This window comes from Curcuma longa, chromosome 1 (genome assembly GCF_044706935.1).
Source record: "Curcuma longa cultivar G26 ecotype Majalengka, Jawa Barat chromosome 1, ITB_CL_G26_1.1, whole genome shotgun sequence".
Lineage (NCBI taxonomy): Eukaryota > Viridiplantae > Streptophyta > Magnoliopsida > Zingiberales > Zingiberaceae > Curcuma > Curcuma longa.
Genome location: NC_133861.1, coordinates 14,586,145 through 14,599,357, shown reverse-complemented (window position 1 = coordinate 14,599,357; position 13,213 = coordinate 14,586,145). Strand labels below are relative to the sequence as shown.

General features: G+C 33.8%; 1 protein-coding gene across 1 annotated transcript; it reads left to right on the top strand.

Annotated features, from left to right (window-relative positions):
* Positions 1–96: 96 nt before the first annotated feature.
* On the top strand, positions 97–8,543 carry LOC141838678 (arginine--tRNA ligase, chloroplastic/mitochondrial-like). The gene is made up of 17 exons (XM_074726226.1): positions 97–198; positions 521–651; positions 934–1,009; positions 1,174–1,275; positions 1,352–1,567; positions 2,762–2,842; positions 3,545–3,628; positions 3,804–3,908; positions 4,426–4,604; positions 5,464–5,548; positions 5,760–5,958; positions 6,122–6,191; positions 6,632–6,701; positions 7,051–7,140; positions 7,257–7,325; positions 7,769–7,867; positions 8,272–8,543. Exons 1-17 carry the CDS (start codon positions 163–165, stop codon positions 8,380–8,382), a joined length of 1,803 nt encoding a protein of 600 aa, XP_074582327.1. The 5' UTR covers positions 97–162; the 3' UTR covers positions 8,383–8,543.
* The last annotated feature ends 4,670 nt before the right edge of the window (positions 8,544–13,213 follow it).

Sequence of the window (13,213 nt, the reverse complement as noted above, 5' to 3'; positions counted from 1 at the left end):
AGTTATGACATTTAATTGAATTCTTATGTGATTTAAATTTGTGCAATTGTTGTGGTTCTTGTTATGGATTGGGGATTCTGGAACTAGGCAGGCTACTTTCGTGTTACTTCTAGAAGTCTAGCGAGGGTGTTTATCTCCGCAACGAGCAACGAGGTGGTGCCGATGGCTGCGCCCTTGGAAGCGCCAGCTACGAGCAGGGTGAGTTGAAAACGTTTCTGGGTTCATCGATAGCTCATCTGCGCTCATATTCTTCTAGACTGAGAATGGTCCGTAATTAGTTTTAAATTTTCTTTATTGATAATTAGGGAATACTAGGATTTGACCAGTTATCTTTATTGCTTTAGGATGGTAAAATAAACCCATAAAATACGCTTTCCTGAAGCTAGTGTTTTATGTTCATAATTTATTAGTGTCTGAGGTGAGTCCCTGTCTCCACCACCTACTGATAGTTCATGCAGTTTTTGATGTGGCAGAATGGGTTTTTTATTTTTTGTGGATGAATGAATTACATTTGTGACAGAATATAGAGCGAGCTGGAAGCTTTAAACAACAACTTTCAAGGTTGGTGAAAGAATCCCTTGAATCGTTATTCCCAGATGAAGTCCAGCCCATTGTTGCGGCTTGCCAAGCAAAGTTTGGTGATTATCAATGGTAATATTCTTACTATATTCTTCTTCAGCAGAGCACTTCGGCCAAATTTCAGCAAAGCCTCATTGTTTCTCTGTTGTGTGCTTGATAAACTGACTATGCAAGTCTATTGCATTTTGAGTTCTTATTAGTTGTAAGAATGTTTAATTGTTATTGCCACTGCAATTCTCCTCTAATTTAGCTATTTATAAGGTTAATTTGTCTATTGTTTCATAATTATAGTTATCATCTTTACTATTTGCTCTTTGTTTGGTGAATGAAAATGACTAGAAATCTTTGATGTAGCAACAATGCAATGGTAATTTGGTCACAATTGAAGGGGAAAACAACCCAGTTCAAGAATCCCAATTCCATTGGCCAGGTACCTTATAATTCCCATTAACATCAGCTCCTACATAATGTTTGCAAAGTCAAAACTTCACAGCCAATTAGGTTCCATAATCTGCCATATTACTTTGTTCTGATACTCGTGGTGGTTGTATCATTATTTTCTCTGAAACGATATTGATATGATATTTTTTACAGGCAATTGCCAAAAATCTTCCTGAGTCTGAGATGATTGAATCTACCTCTGTTGCTGGACCTGGATTTGTGAATATAAAATTGTCAAACAAGTGGATATCTAAGGTAAAGAAACATTGGTCTGTTTCCTCATTCATCTATTTCTTTCTTCTATCTGTTATGCAGAAATTTTATGGCACAGCATATCCAAAACATGTTGGTAAATGGGATTGAGCAATGGGCACCAATACTTTCAGTTAGAAGAGCAGTGGTAGATTTCTCGTCACCTAATATTGCAAAGGAAATGCATGTTGGTCACTTGAGATCCACCATTATTGGTGACACTTTAGCTCGCATGTTGGAGTTTTCAAATGTGGAAGTCCTTCGAAGGAATCATGTTGGTGATTGGGGTACACAGGTAACATTTGTGGTTCTTTTTGTCTTTTTTGTAAGGGTCTTCCTAAATTAAGTTACTGAAGAATCAATAATGCTGTTATTTTATTTCATGTTTCCTTTAAAAGCCATATTTTCTTTTTTTACTATTAGTCTAATATACTGTGATTAGTTACTCCCCACAGAACATTTGTGCATTATCTATCTTATGTTCTGACTTAAGCTAGATACCTAGTTCTCTATCTCCTGTCTTTGCCTTTGGTATCTCGTGATCAATTTATACAATGTTGCAGTTCTTGCAAATTGCTGGCTTTTGCTATATTTTGGTTTAGAAAATTATCTCACCATACATAAAGGGGCCTGATCAGCCATGCTTGTAAAGCAACCTGTGGTAAATTGCTTTTAAACTTTTAAGAGAACCAGTTCTTTTACAGACAAAATAAACCTATGAATTACAATCACAGACATACCTGTTGACATGGAATTTTTTAACGTGTAAATTTGAGATATTCCCCTGCTTGATATCCTAGTTTGGAATGTGATTATGCTTGATAAGTTAAAAAAAGATAATATAAATGGTAAACAGTATTTATTTGTCCACTAATCCACCATAGGAGCTACTGTTCTCCTTCCCTCTCTTTGCTTGTAGTAGGGATTGTCACCACTATTACCTCTATAGGTTCGCTTTTCTCTTCTGCAGCCTTTATACAAAGCATCCTCGTAAAATATCCTCCGCATTTTGTTTTATTATGCTTTCCACCAAGTAACTAAATGCAATCGGTATATCACCTCTGAAATTGCACACTTAGTATTACCTATGGATATCTGCTATAGTATATTAATATAGGATATATTCCATATTAAGTTGTATTATATTAATATAATACAGAAAAGGATATAAATTTAGTGTCATTATTTTAGTGAGAGTCATAGTTTCGTGTTACTTGGGAATGCTATTCCCATTACATTAACCAGAACTGTTATGGTGGTACCTTAATTTGTGATGCATTGTATGTCTATATAAACTTTGAATAAGGTGGATTCTGTGTATGACACTACCTTTTATTTGTTGACTATTGTTGTTCTATCAGGGATGCCATGTACTTTTGTTAGTTTTATATTTTAATTACTTATTAATTAAACTTGTATATACTTATTCCTAATTTTATTTTGCCTCATCTAAATTGCTGTTGAATAAATTTATTTTATTCTTCTGCAGTTTGGCATGTTAATCGAGTATTTATTTGAACAATTTCCAAATTGGGAGGATGCTGGGGAGCAAGCTATTGGTGACCTTCAGGTTTGATATGACTACGCTAATTTTTGTGGATTTATTATGTTTTAGAATGTGATCATGCTTTAGTTGTAAGGTTTGTTGTGGAACCACGCTCTATAAATATACAATTCATAATATACTCATCCAATAGTATGAGATCTATGTTCTGTAATAGCTTCCTTTATTTTTATTTTTTAAAAAATTTAAGTGTTAAATGCAACAAAATTTTATCTACATGTAAGCATGTGTTTTAATTTTAATGGATCTTGTGAAGAATATTGAACTAGGTTTTAACTGTGGCCCAGGAGGTTAACTGGTTCATTTCCTGGGGTTTGGTTTCAAACTCTGATGCTATCCATTGATAATATCAACACTATATTAAACCATGTATACTTTTTCTTTGTTTTTAACAGGGAAATCATGGTCTATTTTGTTTGGTTTGTCTTTCTTTCATTATCTGTAAATATATGCTCTATAGTATGTTTTTGTGCATATTGTCTGATGCAATTCTAATTATATTTTTGTGGCAAAAGGCAACATAAGGATGAGTGTAACTTTTAAAAAGAATATATGCACTCTTCTTTTTTCCCTCTTTAGTAATGGTTAACGTGTATGTATCAACTTGGATAAAACTGAAAACAAACCTTTATTTTAAGACCCTTTTGAATGATTTTCTTAATCATCTCGTATTTATTACAAATCTGACTGATTTCTTTGCCACTTCAGGCTTTTTATAAGGCATCAAAGAAAAAGTTTGATGACGATCCAGATTTCAAGGCAAGGGCACAACAAGCAGTTGTGAAATTGCAGGTGATAATTCTCAACTTTAACCTACAAAGGATGGATCTTCATACACAAGCACAGTATATATTTTTTATCATCTAATTATTATTCTTGATGCACTAATTATCATTCTATGTTTGTACATTGGCAAAGAATTCATTTCTTTAATATTCTTTTTCACAACTAGTCTCTTGTTTTATAGAGCGGGGAAGACAAATATAGGCATGCTTGGCAAAAGATATGTGAAATCAGCAGAAAAGAATTTGATCTGGTTTATCAACGTCTTAAGGTCCGATTGGAAGAAAAGGTAATAGTTATATTATTAGCGTAATGTTTTGGTTTTCAGATTACTTTTGACCGTTTCTCAACTGGGAAGGTAATAGTTATATTATGAGGAAATGTTTTTGTTTTTCGGTTGCTTTTGACGACTTTACAACTATCTGTATATTCCTTGTCAATTTTCCTCCCCCTTGTTTTTCTCAGTTTTTAGTTTAATCATTTTTTTGATTTTTTTTTTCACTTTTTATTGATTTGTTTAAACTGATGCTCAATATAATATATTTAAAAAATTTCCTTTAATACAAATGCTTTAATACCTACAAGCTACAACACTTAGCTGATCAGAAGTAATTCAGCAGAGTTCCACTGATTTACGTAGTCCAAATCCATTAAGTATTAAGTCTCTGTGGATTGATGTTGTCTATTTATTTGTTTTTAACAAATTATTTTATTTTTATTTTCTTCTCTAAATCTCCTTCCCACCTATTTCTTTCTTAGTGTCTAGTAGATTAATATAACATTTGAAGAATATTATTTTTTTCAAGGGTGAGAGCTTTTATAATCCTTACATCAGAGGGGTTTTGGAAGAGTTTGAAAGAAACAATCTTATTAAGGAAAGTGAAGGTGCACGTGTGGTGGAGATTGATGGGTATGACATCCCTTTGATTGTTGTGAAGAAAGATGGTGGATTCAACTATGCCTCTACTGACCTGGCTTGCCTTTGGTTAGTGTGTCTAGTTTCGATTGTTATTTTGTCCTTTAAAACACCCTCCGACATGTGTTCTTTTTGTATTGCTTGTTAATTGAATCCCCAGAAGTTATTAATACATGTGTCTCTTTTGTTGAACTTGCTTGTAATATGCAATTTTATTTTAATTTTAAAACATATATACAGACTAGTTAGTCTTGTAAGATTATTGGTTTTGTTCACTTGTGTGCTTGAAGGCTTGAACACTCGTGCCTTTCAGAGTTTTTCACCTTTAAATAACTCAGAGAAAACACAAGAATCCATTGTTGCTGCCTTAATAGAACACAAATGTATATAGTAGGACAAAATAACCATCAAGTGTATGTTGGATTAGATTTGTTTGTGATCTATTCAATTTCCTTGGAGTTTCTTTTTAGCCATCTCATTCATGACTATTTCTTTTTTTGGCTAGCCATTTGTTTCCATAAAAAAATCATATTGTCTTATTAAATTGCTGTCTTGTTGCCTTAGTTACTCGATTTATAAAAACCTTATACCTGCAATCTCTTGTGAGATGTTATTTAATAGTTTGACACCTAACTGATAAATTCTCTAGCCTTTGTTATAGTAGGGTTTCAAATCAGCCCTTGCATTCCATTTCTAAACCGATTCTTGATTGCTTTATGCATAAAAGTTGCTTAGTTATCTTTACTTATTTCCTGCTAGCCAGAACCAAATACTATTTCTGTGTAGCTTACAGGTCCATGCAACACATAATTTGTCATAGTTTCTTTTTGCTTTATTAATATTTTTAATACCTTCTCGATTTATCTTGCTAAATGGTCTTTCCATGATTGGCTATTCCTGAATGCCTTTTTTCTCATGATTTCTGGAGGTACCGGCTAAAGGAAGAGAAAGCTGAGTGGATTATTTACGTTACTGATGTTGGTCAGCAGCAACATTTTGATATGTTTTTCAGTGTATGTATCATGAATGATTTATTCTAGCTTGTACAACTACTGTTACAATCTGGCACATGTAGTTGTAAGTTCTAACAGTGTCTTAATTCAACAAATAGATTTTTCTTTTGTTAGTTTTATTGTGTTCTCCATAAGCTTATGAGTTCTAATTGATCATTACTCCTGTTATTGCCTATGATAATTCATAATAGTGGCACTATTTTTATTTCAGGCTGCTAGATTAATTGGTTGGCTTCCAGCTTCTAAAGATGCATATCCAAAGGCTAGTCATGTGGGATTAGGTCTGGTTCTTGGATCAGACGGAAAACGTTTTCGAACTCGCAGCTCAGAAGTTGTCCGTCTTGTTGAGTTACTTGATGAAGCCAAAAATCGCAGCAAAGCTGAATTGATAAAGCGGCTTGAGGACAATGGTATTCGAATGAACTCATTTGTTCTTTACACCCTATTGATTTCCATATGTATGTATATAAAGATTCTTGTTAGTCTCATTGAACTATGCTTCGGTATTTTTCATCAATTCAATTATCTATTTTGAGCAATGTAATTTTAAATGGTTTTCATTTTTTTTAACAGGTAAAATTACTGATTGGACAGATGCTGAGCTTGAGAGTACTGCTGAAGCAGTTGGTTATGGTGCTATCAAGTAAGTATTAACGACTTTGATTTAGTATTTAAGTTCTAGTGAAGCAAAAGTGAAAATGACAATGCCTTTGTTCCAATCTCAATATCAATAAAATTCTCTTTTTTACCATTTTCAACTCACCATTATTTTAAAGTTTCATTGAAAAGAAGTGTGTTTCCAATGCCTTTTGGTCTCTGGATCTAACATGGTTTTTGAACTGTGGTTTTAGCGATCTTGATAGTTAATTGCCATGTAAAATAGTATTTGAAGGGGAAAATTGATTTTTGGTTGAATTTTCCTTTGATTTTTAAATAGTGAAATTAGTTAAAAAAAGATTCAGTTCCTAAGAGAACAAATGCACAGATTGGAATGACAATTTTTTTCCAAGATGTGCCAGGTTTCTGGTTTTGGTTAAATTCCATGTCCATTATCTATGTACTTCTAATATCATTTTCAAACAGATATGCAGACCTGAAGAACAATCGCTTGACGAACTATACATTTAGTTTTGATCAGATGCTGAATGACAAGGTATCTCTTATTTTTACTCTGCCTATATTGTTATTTTTCCATAGAATTTTTCAGTTTTTTAACTCAAGCTATTAAAAATTGTCTAGATCCAATTTATTCTAAAGACCTAATAGTCCTTGGTGTTGTAGATCTACGAAAATATCATGAACCAAATTCCTGTTTGTTGTTTTTTTTATTGCTTTCTTAATCGTTGGGCACTTGAACTGAAAAAACATACATGATACATCAACAATATGCTTTCAAAGTTGATCTGATATTGTTGTTACTAATGGATTCTTTTCATGTTGTATATCTTTTTATTTTTACCTTTATTGTTCAGCCTTTTGTATGCTATATGTTATTTGAACAGGGAAATACTGCTGTCTACCTTTTGTATGCACATGCTCGGATATGCTCCATCATTAATAAATCTGGCAAAGACATAGAAGAATTAATGAAGGCAAGTACCTATATAAGTTGGAAGATTAATACTGGCGTGATATTCGACTGTGCAATTGTTTGTTACTGTTTTTAGTTTTTACACAATTGAAATACCGTCTTGTGTTGTTTTTACAGATAGGAAAAATTGTGCTGGATCATATCGATGAGCGGGCCTTAGGGCTTCATCTGATTCAATTTGCAGAGGTATGAACTTGTGTCATATAATTTTTTTTTGGATAACTTGCAGATTCATCATTTGTAGGTGTGGCATACTCATGGGTTTAAAAATTATATAATATTGAGATAATTGTTAAATATTGCACAAAATTTTGACACTTAACAAATTTAAATTTCCATTTTTACTGAATTTATACATATAGTTATAATTTTATTATGAAAGATGCATTTACTAAACTTGTAATCTAATTAATTATTTTGTTATATTATCAAAATCCGTCTGCTACTGTTGTTATACTCATCTATTTTCACTCTGTTTCAATAATCGTTGATGAAAATTTATTTTATTTTTATTTTTTCCCACATTTTTTTTCAGGCATAGTTGTATCAAACTTCTTGTTTGCATTTTAGATGCCTATTATCATGCTTTTGCCTTTCCGATGGATGCAAATATTTTTGATAAATTTCAGATAGTCGAGGAGGCATGTTCCAATCTGCTTCCAAATGTTTTGTGCGAGTATCTATACAATTTATCTGAGATGTTCACCAGGTTCTACACTAGTTGTCAGGTATAATTATATTTGATGTTTTCTTTTTTGGTACTACACAAAAAAATTACATGTTTGACATAATAGAAAAATTAGTAGTTATTTCAAATTAATTATTAGACTTGGACCACAATGCGAGCTCGTAGCCAATCAAATTAGTAAATGCAGTTGGAACTCTTGGTTCATGCTTAAGCATTTGGCTCGAAATGGAGTCACGGGGTTGTCCACGGTGGGACAGTCTGGGGTAAAGTGACTTGGCCGTGAGGTGGAAGTCCTTAGGCCAAAACCAAAACCACCTCCGGCATTCCCATCTAGGACCAATCCTCGGGCAAATCACATCAGCCCAGGATTGTAGTTGAGTTTGTTGAATTGTTGGGCATTAGTGCTATTTTAATTGTTCATCATTTCACTTTTATGACAAGCAGGTGATTGGATCAGAGCAACAAGAAAGCAGATTGTTATTATGTGAAGCCACTGCCATCGTGATGAGGAAGTGTTTCCAGCTCCTTGGAATCACACCAGTTTATAGAATTTAACATGAAATCATTCCATTTCAATCATTAATTGACAAAATATATTCGTCACTGCATTGTAACGTTTTCATAAAGACTTAAAAAATCGAACAGGATCCGTGAGAAGTATTTATTGTAATGTTTGGCAATTTCTTGGAAGAATTTAATGTAATGTGTTTTTCTTACGAGTATGTGTAAGATCTACTTTAATGTCAGGTTTACTCCAAGGGTGCGGACGAAGGAAGGAATTGACTGCATAAAATTAAGACAATTTTTGTATTAATTTAAAAACGTTCAGATAAGTTCATAGTTCGTCCATGGTTTTTTTGGTCCAATCAAAATTCTGACCGCATGGTTTTATCTTTCTCATGATACTTTCCAATCGCCTTTGGTCATGGACAACGTCACCAAAGGAGAAATTGTGGCCCTCTTAACTTACCCAACGAACTATAGTAATAAATTGTCAGTTTGGCAGTGATTTGTGGCTGTGGAGGGTGTAATAAATTCAGGACTCGGCCATGATTCTTGACTGAAACCCTTGGCCGCAAGCTCACGACCTGATTGTGAATCGCAGCTTCAAAAGCTCATTTGTCATTCTTTTTTTCCTTCCTTCCACCCGCATGTATCTCTTTTTCTTCCTCTTCTTTCTCATTTTTTACCCCTCTTCCTTGTTTTTTTCCCGTAATATACTTCTTGTTAAAGGAAGGTTATAAAATGATCAATTTTATTTATTTAATAACAAAAATACACATTATAATGGCAATAAATTTTCATTCTTTATTCCTTTATCAATTTTATTTTTCATTCAGATAAAATCCTTTTCTTCTGTAAAGGTGGAATCCGCCACCTTAGCGGCCCCACACGGTCGGCCCCACGACTATCTGTGAAGAGGTAAATCGAGAAACTGTAGTTGGTCATGACGCAGGAGGGTATTGTCTGGCTTCGTCAGGATTCGAATCCTTGTCCTCTTCTGCAACTCTGCTACGTCGTAACCAACTCAGCTATGCCCTGGGGGCATTCAGATAAAATCCTGATAGATGATACAGGCTCTTTTGATCATTCATTCGACGCATACTTTTTATTTTTCACCATCACTAGACATCCCCATTAATTTATATATATAAAAAATCATACAAAAACCTTTGCTGAAAGAAGAAACAAATATCCTACTACCTTTATTTCTCATGAAGATGTTATGAACCATGTTAGGTAAATAACCATCCAGAAAACTTGCCTTTGTTTGTCAAAAGTAAAGATGATGCTGAAGGAAGACATTTATTTATAAGTGTGATAAATCTTTGAAAGAGGAAAAAAATTCTCAAGTCTAAGGAGGCCATTTATGAGGATGAAATTACATCTTCAATAGAGACCACCACATCAGATGATGAATTATTGTGAAAACTGCTCTCGCAGAATTCTTCGCACAACCTTGTTCGAAGCAGTTCACGGGAGAGAAGCCATCGGCACAATGAATGAAACCTTTTACAGGAGCAACAGCAAGAAGGCATCACAATAGTCTTGTGGTATCTATAGGAATGTGATAGAAGATGAACAAACAGGTACCTTAAATAAAGGATTCTGTTTCTTTTGCAGAGCAGAGTTGAACGCCAGCTTCAACTTGCCCAGATCTTCTTCCAACTGATATTGATCTTTAAAGACAACAGCCACGAATAATTGCTCAGGCCCACCAGAAGATAGTGGAACAGCGATTGCAGCAGTCTCGAGGATGGCGTTGTTGACACTGTTACATACCTGTTCAATCTCGACGGAACTCACCTGAGTAAATAGCAGATTTGTTACTTGATTAGAACATATTGCTGAGAAGGATGAAATTATTTTGCTCTCAATCCTAGTTGCTTCACAAAGATTATAAAGTGTTCCTAATGGACCCACTCTTTTAAAGATTCTAATGGATAAGGAGCCTCTAATTATTTCTTTGTGGCACCATGTAGAATCCATATATATTTTCATAACGATTTGATATTGTTCATTTTAAGTTTATGTCCTCATGGTTTTTATTTTTGGACTTGATCCAAAAAGTCGTATACTAATATTCCATCTTATAACCATAAAATCTTTTCAATTCATCCATTTTAAATCTGCTAGCACAAAATAAATAAATAAAGTGAAGCCAATATAACCTGTACAAATTTTACAAATCCAGATCGAAGAGGAATGCCATGGTATAAAGTCGCAATTCTATAAATGAGCATGCATCACAAGCAGCCTTTAGAAGGGTTGCATGTGTCCATGCAATTGCCTTTGGCTCCTCTATGCTCAAGGCGTTATAGCAAACAATACTCAAAGCTCCACATTACATAAAGCACACATGTTAATTGCTCAAGAAATAATCAAATCAAGCCCAAAACCTAAAAACATACAAGTATGTACTATTGTTTGTTCGAAAAAAACAATACAACATACATGCATGAAAGAATTATTTAGTATGCTGCTGAGCTTGAAGCCCTATTATAAATTATTTAATGTCTGAATAAATTTAAACTTGGCTGGCTGCATATATAAAAAATTTTACCCTTATTTTCAAGTTGATTGAATAGATGTCTAAAATATTTTTGAGAAGACAAGATTAATGAAATATAAATAGTTAATATTAAACATATATAGTTCTCATGGACAACATACACACCAAATATACATTTAACACTAAATATTATGGAGGATAAAATAACATAATAAAAAATATTAAGCATTGTAGAGGTGACAACAAATTCTTGGACGGAGGAGATCATTGAGGTGGTTGCGGAGGAGGTCATGATGGAGGCTTTCTCGCTGGTTATGGAGATAACAAATTTAACCGAAGGAAGTGAAAACATAAAATTAGAGTTTATTTTCTTTATTGTAGTTGATGTTTGAATTTTCAAATGGATTTTATAATGTCTTGTTTATAAAATATAATAGATTATATCAAATATCATAGAAATAAATTTTGATTACAAATATTTATTTAAGGAACTTGATGGATGAGACACACTTGTATTGGGAATTATTAAAATAAGATTTAGTGGTGCATTTTAAAAATATTACTGATTGAAAAAATTTAAACATATTTTATTTTATTATTAAAATGCCGTATTCAAGATAATACTTTTTAATTTTTTTTTTGGTTTTCAAAAATAGAAAGACAATTTGAATTAAGAAAATATATTTAATATTATAAAACAATGTAATACTTTGATTCGCAGACAACTAAAATATTGTGCTTCTTGTCAACAGACTTGTTTGTTAATCACATAATTTAATTATCCAAATTCTAATTTTGATTGTATAATTTGATACACATGGTTAGTTATAATAACTTGAATTCGGATATAGATCTAACATGAAACATAATAAATATTGTGCTTCTTATCTAAAAAATAAATAAAAATCTAATGATGCCTAGAAGGCATATACAAACTTATCCTTCAAGTCATTATAATGGCGACTAGAAGAGCACACACATACATTTCCTCATGCCCCAAAAGCCATTTCCCTTTCCTACTAAACCTATATATGCTTCTCCATCAACTTCACCAAACCCCAAAATGAGGTAGGAAACACAATAAAACAGAACAAAACAAAACAAGTTTTTTTCCCAAGGGATTTGAAAATTTTCTTATATGCATTTCAAAAGATGAGATAGTGGAGATTTCACTAACAAAGCTTTAGTGGAAAGCTTGTTTCCCATCATCGAGATTCAGAGCGAAAGGTGAACGGTTTGGTGACGTTGATTTGGTGGCATTTTAAGGATTTTTTTTATTTGGGGCCGGCAAAGGTGCGAGCGAAGGTCAGTTCAAATCAGGAGATTCGGAATGAAAAGTGAACTATTTGGTGACATTTTAGGATTTGGTGGCGTTTTAAGAAATTTTTTTATTTGGAGCCCTAACCCGCTAAATCGATTAATAAAAATATTTTAATAATTTTTATTTACTTAAAATATATACATTAATGTATTAAAATGGGGGCCCAATTAAAATGGGAGCCCTAGGCATAGGCCTTAGTGGCCTATGCCTAGAGCCGGCCATGTTTCCCATCATCATGGGATTAACTATAGTCTTAATTAGTTGCCATGTCTTTAATTGATATCAAAGGAAAGGAGGGGCATGAAGTATGAGTAGTGGGATGTTGCTTCTTTGCAACGGAAGGAGGCCATTTACGATACACTGATCAAATATTTAAAATAAATAATTAAAATATTTTATAAGATATATTTCAAATTTATCTGACCTGTTATAAAATAAAAACAAAAATAAAAAAAAAGGATGGCATATATCTTTTATTAGTAATTAATGCCTTAATCCGCGTCTTAAACACTTGTTATTTTGGAGGAATCTGATTTGAAATTTAAATTTTTTTTAATAATTAGTTTAGAACTGGGAGGTGACCGCAGGGGCGGTGTACTGACTCACTTGTCAGACTTCTACGCTGCAGCATTGCAGAACCCGCGGTGTAATGATTCACTTGTTAGAGCATCTGCAATGGTGCAAACGCTACAACACATTGCGCGTTCAGAACCCCAGATATGGGCGTTATAACGCTGCTATTATCGTACGCAGTAAGACAAAGCGAATTGTAAGGGGTCTGCGCAGCGGCAGTGGGGGGAGAGGATCTGTCTCGGCAATTTAGCCACCGAGACTGTATTTATCCGGCTCTGCTCGTGCTCGCTTTGGGCTTCAGTCTCCATGTTTGCGCAGCGTGCTCAAATCCGAGCGCTCGATCCCCTGGTGATATCTGGCGATCCATGGGTTGCTCCGGGAAACGCAGCGGATAGTGAGTGGTGAGGCCTAGGGAAGGTGACCGCATGGGCGGTGTATTGATTCACTTGTCAGACTTCTACTCTGCAGCATTGCAGAAC